This window comes from Lissotriton helveticus, chromosome 11 (assembly GCF_964261635.1).
Source record: "Lissotriton helveticus chromosome 11, aLisHel1.1, whole genome shotgun sequence".
NCBI classification, from domain to species: domain Eukaryota; kingdom Metazoa; phylum Chordata; class Amphibia; order Caudata; family Salamandridae; genus Lissotriton; species Lissotriton helveticus.
In genome coordinates this window covers 910718192-910736573 of record NC_136072.1, presented here as the reverse complement: position 1 = coordinate 910736573, position 18382 = coordinate 910718192, and the positions used below count along the sequence as shown (strand labels likewise).

The window sequence follows — 18382 nt, the reverse complement described above, 5'->3', positions numbered from 1 at the left end:
ACTCCCCTGCCCCCACTTTCCTCCCCCTTTTGCTGCTAGATGCTGTGGTAATTGATCTGAAAGTGTGCAGGGCCCTACTAACCAGACCCCATCGCCAGTGTTCTTTTCCTTAAACTGTAAATGTGAACTGGTATACCCAACTGGCAAAGTACTTTTACACCCCTGTAAGGTCATAGCATATGGTATCAGTGGTACTCAGGGCAGGGATGTAAAGGGGCACCAGGGCTGCAGCACTTATTGTGCCACCCTGAGTGACCAGAGTGAAACCAAAAATTGCTGGCCTGCAATATCAGCCCTGCACGAGCAGTTTGCCTGCTCAAGTTCACCCTGCACACACCATGTATGACAGGGTCACCTCACTGCATTTAATATAAGTCAGTCATCCCTAAGGTAGACCTCCTACAGCCCAAGAGGCAGGATGCATTACGTTATGTGTGTGGGAATATACGTGCAAGCTAAATTGCTCTGTGGTAGCATTCTAAATGTAATTCTACTGCAAGTGACTGATACTCCATAAAATAACATGGGCTGGACATTGGTCATCCTCAGATGTCCAGCTCCCTTATGGAACGGACAATTTCCTTCATGTTTGGTGTCAAACACTGTGCTTTTTAACCCCTGACACGATGGTGGTGTCGAGGTCTAACCAACATGCACCTAAGTGAAACTTTAGACAGTGCCCACCATGTTAAGCCAGTGTTCTCGTGACTTCGCTGAATTTTTCAAGGGTTTGCCGCCAAGACATAGATCTGACCTCATGCTAGGAAGTGTGTGCCACTCACAGAGGTCAGAAACAGGAGGGCTAGTGAATGAAACCATCATGGCAGTGAGCCACAAAGGCTTCACCGTCACTTCTGGCGAAAGGAACTTGTCCCCCACTCGAGGACAAAGTCTCCCCCTACCCCAGGAACTCTTGTACGCGGACAGGCTGGAAAATTAGCTATTTAAGAGGTGTACACTTCCACAAGGCTGACCACACCTCTAGGTTGCTGCACCTGAAGTGTACAGCCGTGGATGGTTTTTGGTCATCTTGAATTTAGTCCAAAAAGGTAGGTTTGAATAGCCTAGTGACGTACAACCACCGGATGTGGTAACTACCCGGGTGGATTAGACGCAGGACTAGATAACCATTGGCTACTAGTCTTCACACCCTCTAGCATCCCCTATATCCAGGATTTAAGGGGCACCCTAGACACCACAACCTCAGATATGACGTGATACCAAGAACAGACCCATTTCCACGACAAGGCAGGACTCCACAAAGAGAGGCACTAAACTCTGCACCTGTGGCAGCCACTCTGCACCAGCTGGGTTTCGATTCGACCAAGACAATAGAGTGCTTCCAAAAGGAAGGTGAACTGCTCTGCAAACTCCAGACTTCACAAGAACTTATATGGGCTAGAGGAACTAGTCCCTTGCAGTTGGTAGGTGCACAAACTGCTAAATCTACAGTACTGTCCATCGAGCGGCCTCTCAAAAGTCACTGGGCAGGTGGCTTCTGGGAACTGTAGTTGGGACCATCAGCAAGGCTTGGCTTTCTACAACGATCCCCTGGTCCTCTGAGAGGTTTCCTTAACGTAGTGCTTGCAGGTACCAAGGCTTGTTGGTGGTCAGTCTAACTACTACCTGCTTTATTCGAAGCTTCAAGAGAAGGGTTCCACATGCATGAGCTACGAACTACTCCTGTGGCTCCATCGTAAATATTCTGCATTTGTTTTTACCCTCTCTTAGCACGCCTGCCAGCCTCAGTTGCCGCGGATCCTGTTCAGCACCACTGATAGCCAGTAGCACCTCTGCACCAGGGTCCTCTGAGCCAGGTAGTTCAGATCTGCCTGGAGACTCCTGGTCCCAGGCCAGCTCATTGCATGAGTTCGAAAGGGTTTTGCTCAATTCACCCTGCCAGTACCTTTCTGCGAAGGTAGCCATTTAAAGACCGCAAGCCTGATGGACAGCGCCATTTGATAGCTAAAGTACACCTCTGCACCCTCCTCCCCTGAGCCACTTAAAATTGTGCTCGGCTGTTGTGAACTGGTCTAGGGACTCACAAGACCTTAACCTAAGTGGGTTCCGTTGAACTCACTCACTAAGTAACTGATTGCACATGTTTGTTTTTCCCATTGACCGGCAACCTAAATGTTTTACACTGCCAAGTACTGATTTATTTAATGCTTAAAAATTGATAACTCCGGTTATCCTTTATGCATCGACTTCATTTTGGTGTCTAAAAACATATAAAAATCTGCTCTATATTTATGAATTGGTGTCTGATTTCTCTCGAGTTGTGTCAATTACTTATTGCTCATGATGAGGATGTGAAATGCTGAACACATGTTCCTATAAGTAGCCTGTCCTCTCTTTGACACTCTACCAGGACTGAGATAAGGTGTACATTAGAGTACCCGGGGTCCATCTTTGTGTATAGTATTACATGGTAAGGCACCTCTGTCATATCACATAATACTTCACCTTGCAACAAGTGCCACGCCAATAAAACCTGATGCTCACCAGCAGTTGACCTCATTTTTTTCAAAATGCTCTATGGACGTCCCCATTTTTTTTTCTAAATATCTTTTATTAATTTTCTCTTATTCAATTTAAACATACAAATGTATATGAATTACACATTAAAGACAATGCTGTTGTGATCCTGTGTGCATGAGTTCAGACATTTTTATCATGTAATCACAGCAATATTCGGCTAAAGCATGTGCATTCGTGCTCATGTATTAACTATTGTGTTCTTCCTTAACACACGTATATCGTTATTTCTAATGGCAGCAGTATTTGCAGATCATGAGTGCATCGCCCTATCAATTGCTGACAATCTTCAGACACGCCTATTTACTTACAAATACTCTTTACATACATAATATTTATCGAAACTCAACGTTCAATATCATATCAATATATTTGCATACCTTCAAATATGATAGACATTATCAATTTAATACAAAACTACAACTTTTAAGGAAAAGAAAAAGAAAAGAATTATCAATTATGAGATCAATGATGAAGCATTGTGAGAGGTGCCATCTAAGAAAAGCTGTGGCTAAGTAAACATTTTAATTGTTGGTATGAGCTGTGGTTCATGTTCTGTGCATGGCAGAATAGAAGTCAGGGCATCGTGTGACAAAGTTTGTAGTTATGGAATGTTTCTGAGGCATGCAGATTCAAGTCCTAGCCCCACAAATGCTACAGATTACATCAATACGTGTCGTATAATGAACTAACTGGGCGTTGTTTCCATCATTGTCCCCTGCCTGCTGCGCAGGAGGTGTATGTGGTACAGCATTAGGATGCATAAGTGCTTTAAGGATGTCATCCCAGGAATGCGCTATGGGATACTTATGCAGCTCCGCTATTTCTGCCCTGTGGAGGATGGTGCTCTCTGCCTGTGCCCCAAACTCTAGGGATTTTTGCCCTTGGTAAGTTGTAGGCTTCTCCGGTAACATCTATGGGCCAGTTCAATATGTACCTTTGTCAGGCGGGGGAATCTCGCCAGAGGATGGAATAGACCATATATTTGGGTCTGTGGCCATGGAGGCGATATAGCTGCTGTGTCCGCCAGGTTCCTGACACTCATCCATTTTGTGACCCATTGTAACTGGGCGGCCAGGTAATATATTTCCATGTTTGGAACTGAAAATCCACCCTGTTCTGGTGGCGCATATAGTTTGTGTAGTGCTATTCTGGGCCGTCCCTTGTTCCAGCTCAGGCCGCGGATCAAGCCCTCCAGTTCTCAAAACATTCTGACTAGAACATATACTGGAAGATTCGCAAAATAATACAACAATCTCAGTAATATTATCATTTTGACTAACGTGATGCGACTTAATGGGAGGGTTTTCCAGAACTGTATCTGTGCCTTGACTGAAGAGACAGCTCGCACTAGGTTACCATCCAATATATTCATTGGGGTCCTATATATGTAAATGCCTAAGTATCTGAATGTGGTTGGATACTAGGTGAGTGCAGTCCCGTGAAAGGTTATATTTGCTTCTGTCACGTCATTGTTAAAAGAGTAGACAGCCGATTTAGACCAGTTTACCCTGAGTCCCGACATTATTTCAAATATGCAAAAGCGTTCAGATATGTCAGGTGGGATGTTATGCAGGTCTTTTACATATAAAAGCAGGTCATCTGCATATAGGGAAACCGCATGTAGTCCGTCCACTAGGGGAATGCCCCAGTGTGTGCCCCTTTCTCGAAGCAAGACTGCCAACGGCTCCATGGCAAGGGAAAAGAGCAGTGGGGACAGTGGGCACCCCTGTCTGGTCCCTCGCCTGACACATATGGTATCAGAGACGAGCTTACCCATGCGAGCCCGCACCGTAGGAAGCTGATATAATAACTGCACCATTTGCAAATATCCTTCTCTCAGCTCGTATTTGCATAATACTGCTGCAAGATAGGGCCATTCCAGTGTGTCGAAGGCTTTTTCCAGATACAGCACTAGACAGCCAGAGCATGGCTAGCTTTCCAAGGCATATTTCTGAATCCTCAACAGCCTGCGTATATTTAGAGAGGTGCTCCTAGTTGGGACAAATCCATTTTGATCTTTATTTAGATTTTTACCAATGGGGCAATACGTTTGGCTAAAATGGAGGCAAATATTTTGTAATCAGTGTTCAGCAGTGCCAGCGGGCGATAGGAGCCTAGGGAGCTAGGATCTCTGCCTGGTTTTAAGAGGGAGATCAGCAGTGCCTCATTTTGCGTGGATGTGAGCGCTAAGTCTTCTATTGCTGCTTTGTATACCCGTAGCAGCTCTGGTACTAGTATGTCCGCGTAAGCTTTATAAAATTCTACCGGCAACCCATCTGGACCCGGAGATTTACCATTCGAGAGGGAGAAAATATATTCTCTGATTTCCTCCGGGCAGAATAGGTCCATCTAGTTCCTCCTGTTGGCTTGGCGCTAGTTGTGGTAGTGTAAGGCCAGCAAGAAAGGCTTGTATGTCTGTGTTTGTAGTTTGCAAATAAGACTTGTATATATCAGTATAGTGCTCTACAAAGGCATTGTGTATGTCTACCTGAGTATGTACAGTGACGCCTTGCGCAGTTTGTATAGATGCCACGGACGCAGTCACGACATCCTGCTGTATCAGCCACGACAACAGTTTACCTGGTTTGTCCCCCATATGATGTGTCCACGCTGAGTGTGCAGCATAATTTAAATGGCGAAGTCGCTCTAGCAATCGGGAATGTTCCTCTCTATCCCGCACTAACGATGCTGTGGAGCCTCTCAGTGCCTCGCCCTCTCCCTGAAGCAGTTTATTTTCTGGCTGTGTTAGCTCAACCTTCAGCCGCCTTCACATACCCGCCTGCGGCTACACAAGCAATCGCCTCTGATCACTACCTTAAATGCATCCCACTCTACTTGTGGTGTCGTAGCTGTATCTACATTATCTTCGATGTAATATGTGATGTTAGCAGCTAATAGGTTGGGGAATGGGGGATCTAGGAGGACATCAGGTTGCAGCCGCCAGGTGAGAATCGGCGGCCTGGTGCGTTCCCAGTCTATGTCAAGCAGGTGCGGATTATGATCAGAGTGCGTCCTGCCTAGATAGTAGACCACGAAGACATGTGGAAGTAACTCCTCCAAGAGCATGTATCGGTCTAATCGCAAATGTAACCCGTGAGCACCTAAGTAGTAGGAGTATACTCTATTGTGGGGGTTGCGATGCCTCCATATGTCCCTTAAGTGCCACTGTGATGCCCAGCTGGTCAGCGCCTTCATAGCATTATGTGGGCTTGTACCCGGAAGGGGCGGAAAGGAGCGGTCTAGAGAGACGTCCAGTACACTATTGTATTCCCTCCCCCCCCCCCCCCACAACCATGGGAATATCATGCCATGGCGCCAGTACGCGTGATAAATTGTCTAGGAAGGCAGCTTGTTCTGTGTTGGGGCATAAAGCGACGCAACGGCAATCTGCTTGCCATCGAGCATGCCTCTAACTGCCACATACCTGCCCTCCGTGTCCACCAACGAATCTGTAATTTTAAATGGAACCCCTGGCCGGACCCATATTAGTGCACCATACATCAAAAGTTACCTCCATTGGGCCAGGGTCAGCATTTTGTCCTGGGTACCCCTATATGCCAATGGTGTCCCTTTATGCTACAAAGGGCATATAATATGCCAGTGCTAGACTTTTGTCATTCAGGTCTTCATGTAACATTGGTGACCCAGGTGTCAAAAATTGCCTCTAGTACGTAAGGCCAGCATTTTGTCATGGTTTTCTCCATTCCATATGCCAAGGATGGCCCTTATATACCAATAATTACTTCTAACCTGCTAGTGCCAGCATTTCGCCACCGGTACCCCCTAGGCCACACATTTTCCCAAGTAAACTAGCAGTGTTCCATGGGTGCCACATAAAACTAATGACTCCTATCAGGCCAAGTACTGGTATGTTACCATGGATTCTCACAATGCCAAGAATAACTAACCTCCCATATGCCAGTGCCAGTATTCTTTCACATATGTGCGTGGCATGCTAAGAACTGGCTCTATTAAAGTATCACTGGTATTTTGCCATTGGGGCCTCTATATGTCAAGAATGACCTTCAGTATGCCTGGGCAAATGGCAGACTCACAAACACAACTCCACATTCTCACTAATGCTCAATTACATTCTATTCACTCACTCACACTCACTAATTCATTCTTACTCATTCACACTCATTTATACTTACTGACACTCAATTTCTCATTCACTCACATTGTTTGCACTCTTGCTGTCGTTCTAACTTACTCTCATTTATTCTTATTCACTTTGACTCAATCATTCATACTCACTCTCATTAACTCTTACGCTCATTCACTTGTACTTTTACTCACACCCATTCCCACTGTTCTACTCTATCACTAGCATTCTCACACACTCTCTAACACTGCCTTCATCTTATTCACTCTCGCTCACCCACGTTCAATCACTTGCATTTACTCAATGTCACTCACTAATTCTCACTTGCTACCTGTCACTGGCTCTCACTCATTCACTTTCACTCATACACACATGCTCACAAAGACACTCACCCATACACAAGTTTCTCTCTCTCAAGCATATCCTTACCCAGAAGCATGAGCACAATATACAATTAAAAGCATTTTTTTTCTTACTTCAGCTGTCGAGAGGTCCTGTCTCAGCTTCCGGTGCTCCATAATTATTATTACACCAACAGTGAATAATAGACTATTATTCTCCGTCTGTATAATTAAAAAAATAGCCAGTAAACAGGGAGGGGGCACTATGAGGGAGACCACCCCTGTGTTACTGGCACAGATTTTGAAATCTCTCAAGTCAGAGGTTGCACAGGCAGTGTCAGAGGTTGCAAGGGATAGGTGACCCCTAAACGATATTCATGGTAAAGGCTCTCACTTAGCAGGGATAGAGTGTGTGTCAGTCATGTGGAACCTAATGCAGCCACTGATCATCTCAACAAACTGCAGCTATGGTCTGCCAAACATAAATGAGTTGATACAGAGTGTGTGCAGGAACCCGGAAGAGAGCTCTGAAGAAATATATGCACTTGTCATTGGAAAAAAGTTCTGTCAGTTAAACATTCTGCATTCTTCAACATCCAAGAGATTAAACTAAATTGCTCATACACCAATTTCCAGGGCTCAGTCACATCAAGAAAACAAATTGATGACCTAGCAGATATTCCATTTTCTTACCTTCCTCTGGATAGGAGTGGGAACTTTATACCCTTTCTTCATCACACCTTTGTACACAGGGAAGCTTAGACCTAAGAAGGAGAAAAAGTATGGCATCAGCTCAGTACGCAATCTCTATTTTCACTAGACTCCTGGGATGGACTGTTTTTGCACAAGTGTTTTATCTTTGCCAGGAATTAAAGCCCCAGAACAACAGTTTAGCCTGCTGGAAATACAGTTATGTCTTTTCATTTCAAAATCGATAATCCAGAGACATTGCTGTTGATTTCACATACTAAGTGTTTTCATCTTATATGAAGTGCTGAAGGGTCGTAGTCCAACTTCAGATGTTACACATAAACCTTAAGGTTCAGGTATCTATGTATTCTACTCTACATGGTTCACACAAACCTCTTCCTCAATATAATCAGTTCTTGGTTTCCTTCTGCAGATGTTACAATTACTCTTGTGTTGACTTATTGTAGATCATCTCTATCTTTGCACAATTCAAAATTTCAGAACTTTTGGTGGCATTTTGTTATTAGCCTGCTACATTTCTTAGGTGAAGAGACAAGTGCTTGCTGAGGTAAAGAGTGAGTGCAGAGTCTCATGTGCTGGTGGAATTACACATACATTTTGCAACACTGCTATTTGTAGCTCTCCTAAACGCAATATTTCCCAATTTTCAACACTGTCAAGTGAATACTACAACTTCAATGGTCAAACCATTCTTATGCCATGATATTCTTTCATCAGTATTACGAATAGAAGCAGAGCATCCATAAAGTACAAATTATAGCTTCTACAGGTACAGGCAGAACGATTTATAATCATTGATGACACTACATATGATGTGCAGGGTCCTACTTGTGTTTTATGAGGGACCCAAGGTAATTCCTCCCTCTACCTCCCATCACACATTCTAAAGGTCACTAGAATGGTAGTTGAGATGAATTGACAGATTGTGTTGAATTTGTCTAGGAAGGAGAACAATACTGTTCTTTACAGTGCTTTTATGATAAGGTAAAATAAGATGGGTCCTTAGTATGGTCATGACGCGCTACTGTCCACTAACACAGCACTTAAATCTAAGTTTATGGTATTACTTTAGATCTTGTGCTGTGCTGCTACACATTCTTGTCCTTTGAAAGTTCAAATTCATCCATGTGTATAAAAGCTGTAGCAGCCATTCAGGATATTGTGGATTGCCAACTAAAAACAGCATGTGTGTAGAAATATGTTGGAAGGATGGTGTTTTTGGTATTGCCTGTGCTATTCGACTTTTTTATGTAAAAGAAGGATTACATTAGTTTGAGTGACTTCAATGATATCATTTCTGCATTCATTATTCCCAATGACCTTCTCGACCTAGATTGCGATTTGCGGACAGTTAAAAGCCGGGGCAAACCATCACGTTTTCAACACTTGTGTTTACCCAACAGTGATTGCCGTTGTGTTTTTTTGTTTTGTTTTTTGTTGTTTTTTTTTTTTTTAACAGGGGGTGGAACTCCCGCTTGCCCTGGCTCCATGCCCCACCATGCCCATAGCCATTTCGCCACCTCCAACTTCAGAGCTATTTAATTAGGTGCTGCAGTGTAGGCAGTGAAGTGTGGGAAACGGCCACTACAACGCGGCCGTTTCCACGAATACATTAACCACGCAAGCATTACAACGCATGCGTGGTTAACACGAAAGCCTTTACCACGCATACCTTTACTACGAGGTATGTAGTAAAGGCAAATGTGGTAAAGGTTCAAAATAAACAAGGGGGGTTTGGGGGGGTCTCCCCCCCAAATAAAAACCTCACTTGAAATCACGTCATATTATGCAGGCAATCGTCGTCATTTAAGAGGAAACGGAAAAAAACTTCAGTTTCCTCTTAACGACGTACGACGTCACCACGCAAGAATTAGAGGAAAAGTTATGCGTTAAAAAATCATTCCGTTGTAACGCATGCGTGGTAAAGGCATGCGTTGCAACGGAATGTGTTGTACAAACATACAACCGTGAAGTGTGCGTCGTAAAACTAAACGCAGCACGATTTCCGCTTACCCTAGATTGCATAACGTAGTAAGCACTGTGTCAAAATCTTTTTGGATGATGCTAAGTGTATATAGTAGGTGGAGTTAACATTAAGGTATTTGTTGAAATAGGGGAATTTGCAGTCTTTTCAGCTTTTGTTTTGTACCCAGGAGAAATGCACTTAGCCTTAAATTGAGCTATTTTAGTGACTTTCATTTTTATACCGTTATATCGGTTTTATTTTATTATATATTTATCTGAAAGGTTTTATATAGCGCTGGCTAGACCCGGAGGTATCAGAGCGCTTTACATGAGTATCAGACCATATTTGCAGGTTACAAAGGTTACACAGTTATTAGAGCATAGCTACATGTTCGGTCGAGACAAGCAATAAGGACAATATGCGTAAGGGAATAAGCAGGCAAGGGGAGAGATTCAGGGGAGAGGGGGTAGGAGCAGGGGGAGTAGACAGCGAATGAAGGAGGGGAGGGGAGAGGGTGAGAGACACAGCATGAAAGAAGAGGGGTAGGGTGACGGAGGCACAAACCGGTAGACGAGTAATAGATGCGTACAAAGTCCAGTAAGCTGTGATCCCAGGGGAAGTGGTATCATTCCTCCAACTCCGTTGCGTGAGGCTCCCTTTACGCAGTGGACTCTCTCAGAGGGGTCTCTGAGACTCCAAGGCCTACCTACTGGATATTTCTCCAAAAAGGGGAGAGAGAGTGTTTTGGCAAGGGGCGCCATACCATATCTCAATTGTGAGTGGCTCCCTTGGTGCTGTGGACTCTCTCAGAGGGATCACTGAGACTCCAGAGTATAAGTAATTGAATCTTTATCCCATCACGGGGAGAAGGAGTGCTTAGTTAAAGGGCACAAGGGACAGAGGGCCAGGTGGCGTAGCAGGCAATGGGCGAGATTAAGGGGAGAGGGGATAGGGACTAGGAAGTAGACAAAGAATGAAACAGGGAAAGAGGTAGGGGAGAGTGAGGGAGAGCATGAAAGGGGGGTGGAGGGTGAAGGGAGCACAAACCGGTTAACGGGTAAAAACCCTGTACAGGAGCAGCTCATCATGCATGGACCATTTAAACACGACAGATACGTGTACACCAATCAACATCTTCCCCTTAGGATATACTACATGCAACAACCTTCGAACTATATAGTTCCAAAAGGGCACCCTGGTACTGACTCAAATCGGAGCGCTTAAAAGGTCTGTAAGAAGTATAAAATGATATAGAGATGTGCTAGTAACATACAAAATGTTATATGTAAAGAGGTATGGATAAAGGTGATGTATAGAGAATACCTATCATAACAAATACTGAGTTATCCTATTTGCCTTGGAAGTACCACTTATATTCTAGAACGTTTGGGATTGTCTCCTACATGGTATACTGGTGTGTACCCTTGTCCAGACTGAGACAAATGCATGTGAAACTGCTATCTTGAAATTTTTGTTGGCCTGCCAACAAGCTAATCTTCTATTGTGGTATAGGTCTTTCCACGATAATGCCAACATCCAGAATTCTTCTGGGACTTGGAAGGGTGCAGCAAGCATGCTCTCATTATCGATTTGAGACAACTGCTCACATCCTGGATTGATCACATAAAGCACTAGTGGCAGTGTACCTAGTTTTGTGACTAAGTAGTCCTGAACAGCCCTTTTTCCTTTATCAGTTGTAATGGTTGTAGAGTACAACATATTGATTTTTAGGAGTTCTTTTGGGGGTTTCTAAGATGTTTTCACACAATATATATGGCCTTAATGTGAATATATTAAAGCAGTTTTCCCAACATAATCATTCTCAATGTCTTTAACAATATAATAGATTTCATAATGTAAAACTGTATGTGTGGAACCATGTTTGATATTAGTAAGAGTGTATGGAGGGTGAGGTTAACATTAAGATATCACCGTCCATGTGGAATTTGCTGTCTTTTCGGCTTTTATGTTCTGCCCAGAAGTAACATGCAGTCAATCAACTTAAATTTTTGCAGCAAATATTTTTCATACCTTTATGACTCTTATAATGGTTGTGACATAAAATACACATGGATATTATATTATATTCCCTAAAGTGAGTAAACTAGTTCCTTCTATATACATATGTAGTATTTTAAAAACTTTATCTTGTTTGGCCGTGGTCAGGGAAGCAATGGAGTAAGATGCGTCTCCCTTGTACTCTGCCCTGTCCTTCTCGAACAAAATGCATAAACACTCCTTTGGTGTGGTCAGAGGAGACAACCCAGATGCGTTGACTCACGTGTCCCTGGGGAGGCAATGTGTCAGTTCTGCTGCAAGCAGGAGAAGTTTCTCGGCAAATCTGGATTGTAAGGGGAAGTGATGCGTCGAAAGCCGAGCCTGTTCCGGTCTGCAGGTGATGCAGTGGAAAACTCGGTGCATAGGTGTAGCACGTAGAATAAGGATGCGCTAGGGGTTGATGCGGCAAACAAGCGATGCGTTGATTTCTTCAGCCGCCATCCCACGATGCATTGATTCTTTCAGTTCCACCACAGAGCCTGCGTCGGAGTCACTGCAGGGGTCTCAGACTTTGGAGACACGGTGCACTGAACTCAGGCTGCTGTAGTTTCTTCAGCCGCGAGCAGGTGTTGTATCGAGTTCTTCGCTCGCACGGCAGCGGTGCGTGGAAATTTCCCCCGCATGGCATCGGAAAAACAGGCAATGGAAGGGTGATGTAACAATTATTAAGTCTTTTGCAGCTTTTTGTAGCAGGAACAACCTCCAAGGCCCCATAATTGGAATTGGCATCACTTGGCAAGTCAGATCGCCCAGCAGTGGAGTTCAGAGACACTGCAGGTGAAGACTTTGAATGCCTTGAGACTCCTTAACAGGAGGCAAGCATACACAAGCCATTGGAGAACCTTCACAAGCAGGATACAAAGCAAAATCCAGTCATTTCCTTCTGCAAAGCAGAAGCAGCAACTGCACGCCAACCCAGCAAAGGTACGCACAGCAAAAAGGCAGTACTCCTCCTAACAGCTCTTCAGCTCTTCTCCTTGGCAAAGTCTCTTCTTGATCCAGAAGTATTCTAAAAGTCTGGGGTTTTAGGTCCAATACGTATACCCTTTTTGGCCTTTGAAGTAGGCATTCTTCAAAGGATTGCCTTTGTAGTGATCATGTTCTTGTCCTCCCTGGTCTTGGCTCCAGGCACACCCAAGAGGGGTACAGACAGCATTGTGAGAGGCTAGGCGCAGCCCTATATAGGTGTCAGTGACAACTCCTCCCACCACTCTAGCTCAGGAAGACCCATCAGTCTGGTGATGGGCCATAAGGATATGCCGGAAACACCACAACTCCATTTATGTGACTGTGTAGAGTGACTCTCTAAAAGTGGGGGGCCGGCTGGCGTGTTTTTTCCTGGTTTGGACTTCCATCACGGGGGACGCCTGGGTTTTACAAACCCTCCAGGGTTTTCACATAGAGTTTCATGGGGAACCGTTGTAGCCCTCGCCGCCACGACCACTCTGCTTCTCCGCAGCGGATGCTGCTTTAGTCGACCAAGAGGTTCAGTCTCTTCTGTACAAGGAAGCGATTACAGAATCGCGGCCACATCCCAGAGGTTTTCTCAGCAACCTCTTCCTGGTGGACAAACCGGATGGGGGTCAAAGGCCGGTCATCAATTTGCGAGAGTTCAACGAGTGGCTGGTCTACCGCCACTTCAAGATGGAGGGTATCCATCTGCTTCACGATATTCTTCGTCCCAACGACTGGATGTCGTGCCAAGACCTCAAGGACGCCTACCTCGGGATTCCAATCTTTCAACCCCACTGGCAGTTTCTACAGTTTTGCTGGCAGGTTAGGGTAAACAAGTCCGCCACTCTTCCGTTTGGCCTGTCCTCCGTCCCTTGGTGCTTCACCAAGGTGCTCTGACCAGTTATTGAGCACCTACGAGCCTCGGGCATGAGTCTCATAGTCTACTTAGACAATATCCTCCTGATGGTGCAGGATCCTGATACCCTCTCTCGTCACCTCCAGACAGCTGTCAACCTCCTCCAGAACCTCGGTTTTGTGATCAATGAATCCAAGTCCACTCTGGTTCCCCCTCAGAAAGTGGTTTTTCTTGGGTTTTCCATCGACTCCGTGGAGTCCACCCTCAGCCTTCCCTCCAAAGGTTGACGAAAATCCGTCATGAGATTCGGAGGGCTCTCGCCCAACCGAAGATCTTACTCAAGCAACTGGCTCGCAATAGGCCTTCTGTTGGCCTCTATCCAGGCTATTTTCCCGGGTCCGCTCCATTACAGAGCCCTCCAACGACTCAAAGCTGCACACCTACGCAGAGGCCTCTCTTATTCACACAAGGTGGGTCTTTCAGCGGACGCCAAAGAAGAACTCCAATGGTGGCTCTCAAATATGGAAGTCTGGAATGGTGGAGCCATTTTCGGTTCTGCACCAGATATCATTATCTAGTCTGACGCAAGCAGGTCCGGTTGGGCGCGAGGTGTGGCGACTTCTCCACTAGCGGTGTGTGGGCTCCGCAAGAGCAACAGTTACACATCAACTGTCTGGAGCTTTTAGCTGGTTCGTTTGAAATCTAGTGCTGGACCAAGGATTCGATCCGGTCCTGTGTCCTTCTCAAGATGGACAATATCTCAGCGGTTTGCTATATAAACCGTCTCGGGGGCACGCGCTCGAAGGCCCTCTCAGACATGGCGTTGAACTTTGGCAGTATTGCCTAGATCGCCAGATCTCCGTGTCAGCGGAGTATCCCCCCCGGTCAGGACAACCAGGTGGCAGACTTCCAGTCCCATCATTTCCACGACGTGAGTCTTTAGAAACTGCATCCGGGGGTGTTTGCGCATCTTCAAAGTATCTGGGGCCCCTTCTCAGTGGATCTCTTCACGTCCCGCATGGGTCACTAGCTTCCCCGGTTCTTCAGTTGGAGGCTGGATCCCCTTGCGGAGAAGACGGAGGCATTTTTGCAGAGCTGGCAGGAGAAAGCAGGTTATGCCTTTCCTCCGTTTGGCATGATCACCCGGGTCTCGGCCTAGGTGCGGCTCATTTCGTCGATTTGGAGGTCACCAGTTTGGGTCCCAGGCCTATCGGGAGCGGCTGAGAAATTCATGTCTAAGGCTAACGATATTGTTCCACCAGGAGAAGGTGGTGTCGTTGGTGTCTGCGACAGAGTATCGATCCTGTGGCAGCAGATGTAACTTCCATCCTCAATTTTTAGGCTGCCCTGGCGGTAGAGGGCTTGGCTTACAGAACCATCAATACCCTCCGCTCTGCCATCTCTGCCGGCCACTCCATCGTGGACGGCTCTCCAGTCGGGGAACATCCTTTGGTCTGTCGCCTCCTTCGCGGCATTCACTTTTCGCTGCCTCCAGAACCGCGATATTCTCAGCTATGAGATGTCAACCGGGTTTTGAACCTATTCCTGTTCTGGCAGCCAAACAGATTCCTTACTAGGAAGGAACTCTCTGCGAAGTTGGCCATGCTCCTTTGCTTAGTTCCCTGCAGACGGGTTTCAGATTTCAGAGCTCTGGACGTGTCTGGTAGAATTTTCTCACCTACAGGGGTTACCTTTACAATCCGTAGAGCACAAAGTGTGGGACGACATCCATCTCTAACCCTGCATTCCCGGATTCCCCGAAGTTATGCGTGGTGGCGTGCCTCAAGGCCTATGAGGACATGACGTGTGAGAAGTGTGGCCCAGTGGTTAGAGGCGGCAGACCCGGAAGCTGAGATCGGCCGTGGACCAGGGTTCGATTCCTCGGTGGGTCTTGGGCTCAAAAATTCCACGGACTCGACAATTCTCGCTCCGGTGCCTACTCAACTCACGGGGTCACACTCTGCGACTCTGGGCAATAGCTTGCTTAATCTCCACTACGGCCCTTCGCGGTGGGATGCCTGGCTTTCACCTTGTGGATACCCTGCCGGGGTATCTCACAGGGGAATACCAGGACGGATTCCCTAAGCAAGCGCCTTGATACCTTCGGGTGATACGTGCGCTATATAAGTCGCAATACATTTACATTTACATGACTGAAGAATTTCGGCTCCTGGGGAGCGACAGCTCCTCATCGCTCTGAGAAAGCCTCACAAGGCTATGTCCTCTCCCACGATTGCCCGTTGGGTTAGGTGGGTGATGCAGGAGGCTGGTGTAGACCTCCATATGTTTGGTGCACATTCTACTAGGGGGGGGCAATGGCCGCCAAAGCATTTACCCTGGGAGCTCGTCTTGAAGACATTCTGATTGCTGCAGACTGGTCTTCAGACTACCTTTAAGCGGTTTTACTTTAAACCGGTTATTGATATGGCTTATTTGGTTGTGAGGAAGCTTTAAACCAGCATAATCCTCGCCTCCGGTCCTGGCATAGAATGAAAAATGTCCTAGCAATCGTAAAGGAAAGGTTCAATTTTATTAAGGCCTCGAAGGTGAGGATTATCCCACCCAGGGTACAATTTCCTTGTGAGTTTTCCCTCCCTCGTATTGGAGTAAGTAAAGTTTTTTTGCCTTAATTTGTTTGGTTCATTGACAGGCTTGCGATTGCCCTTGAGATACTTTTTCCGCAGGGTTGATCCTTAACCATTTCTGTCGCTTACGATATGCCTTTGCTCCTTGCAGGCAACTCTAACAAACAAGATTCTTGAAGAGTCCTCGATGGCAGACCGAGCGACGAAAGAGGAGGAGTAGACTGGAAAAGAGGACTATCAGCACCCTGGGGACCTGTGATTGGTGCAGAATATGGGACACTCTAGCTATGGACTCTCTCTATTGTTTTGCTTGTTTATTCCCTATGGTTCCTGGGAATAATAGTTGGTTTTACTTGACTACAAATTGCTGCTATTCAATAAAGTGAAGAAAGAATAGCATAATCCTCACCTCCGAGTCCTTAATAGAATTGAAAATTTGTGTTACGATAGCTAGGAAATTTGTAATTGTTCACTATGTACACAGAGTGGTACCATAAAGGGGACAAGCTCGACTGAGACAATACAGCAAGGCACACCTAGAGGGATGGAGGGGAGTGGGACGGGAGTTGGGTAGTTAAGTACTATTGTTACATAAGGCACAAAGAACTCCATGCACATGTAAAGGGCTAACGAAACTGTTTCATATGTAGGGCTAGTGTCTGGAATGCTTAAGATGAGTGTATTAAACAAATGATGCAAGTACATCTGCATAGGAGTATGGTGATAGTGAGATATTTTAATTTACTGTACATAAATATAGACACCTTGTAAGAAATGTATACTAGACAGGCCAGAACATCAGAAATATGCAAAATATGAAGTATAAAATTACAAGTGAAATGCCTAATAAAGTTTGTTTAAAAGAAATTCATTGTAGTGCACCAGGGTTAACCTGTCAGCTGCCATCCTTGTGAAAGTCAGAAACATCAAGTTTCAGAGCAAATTCTGATGGGAAGTGACAAAGACCCATGTATTGTAATTTGCTATTTACCCCTCTTAACTCTGCAAACGCTGGGTTCCTACAGTTTAATTAGATTTTGTAAGGTCTACTCAAAAGGAAAAGGGAAGGGTACACCAGTCACAGTCTCCCAGAATATGTCGGGTAACGTTTAGATGGGTAAAAGCAGGCAACTTTGATACATTACTGGGGAAGTAGGAGAATAGCCGGTAATGTTGCTACCAGCTTCTGAACTGCTATAGCCTTTAGTAGGGAAGGACAGTTCAGCACCAGAAATTCAACTAGAAACATCTGAGATACTAAACTCAAAACAGGCTCACTAGACTACCCCGCAAGCTAAATGGCATACACACAAGGACATCCATACCCTTATGTCAGGAATGGATGAGTATTACAGCAATGCTCTACTTATACACAGTTCACAGAGGTGCTTTAGTTACATTTCACAACTACAAGAGCATTTTAAGCAGTTTATTTCTTGCTTTTAATAGTTGCCCAAGTGAGTAATGTGTTCATACCCAATTATATTTTTGATATTACGCTAGCCACAACTCTGTTTTGATCAAGAATAAATTCCATCAAGAAACTAGAGAAAAGCTCAAAGCAAGATTAACGGATGTGTTTTTTACGGAGAGGGGCACTTTTGGTTCTCTCTCCGATTTCAAGTAGCAATGGGTGACTTGGAGAATTTCATGATGCAGTGTAGGAGAGCCTGTACACAAGTATTATAAAGTTATGTTTCTGGGTGTGGTTAGGATTTAGATGCAAAACACCTGCACACAGATCTCTATCCTGGTATTCAGGGATTTCCATTTGTAACCGGTGGGTACCCTAGTCCTGTTATACAATACATTTCCTGAATCATTCACAATTATATTGTTATTGAGGAGAACCTCAACTTGCTTTACAGAAGGAAGAGGTCTGCATGTCCACACCCACCCATAGACTGAAAGCCACCAGACTTTTTCTTCTTCTTGTTCTGCGCCCGCACCATCGCTTGGAGGTCCGGCTCCACATCTGAGGCGTAATCTGGGGCTGGGAATGCTGGAAGTTTCTTGCCCGACTCCTGCTGGGTAGGAAGGACAAAATAGTAGACTAGTTACTAATATATCTCTACTGGGTTCAATGGCTACAATTAACCATACTTTTTACAAAGATATAAGGGTACAATGAACTGCTGTCCAACAGTCTGAACATTAGTCAGGGCAGAAATACTTTGAGACAGAATCAGAAGTACCGCAAATGAAAGCAGTTAACAAGGAAAGCAGCTAACAAGGAACGCAGATAACAAGGGAGAGAGCAAAAAG

At 45.2% G+C, this 18382-nt stretch overlaps 1 protein-coding gene across 2 annotated transcripts in view; it reads right to left on the bottom strand.

The window, feature by feature from the left end:
- The window catches only part of DDX54 (DEAD-box helicase 54), a 140516-nt gene that overhangs the window by 61077 nt on the left and 61057 nt on the right, over positions 1-18382 (bottom strand). The window contains exons 2-3 of one of the 2 annotated variants that reach the window (XM_078667161.1): positions 18015-18144; positions 7681-7751 (exon numbers count right to left, since the gene is read on the bottom strand). In XM_078667161.1, the coding sequence (XP_078523287.1) occupies positions 7681-7751; positions 18015-18144 (201 nt within the window). The remainder of the gene's footprint in view (positions 1-7680; positions 7752-18014; positions 18145-18382) is intronic. The other variant, XM_078667162.1, reaches the window with a different exon arrangement.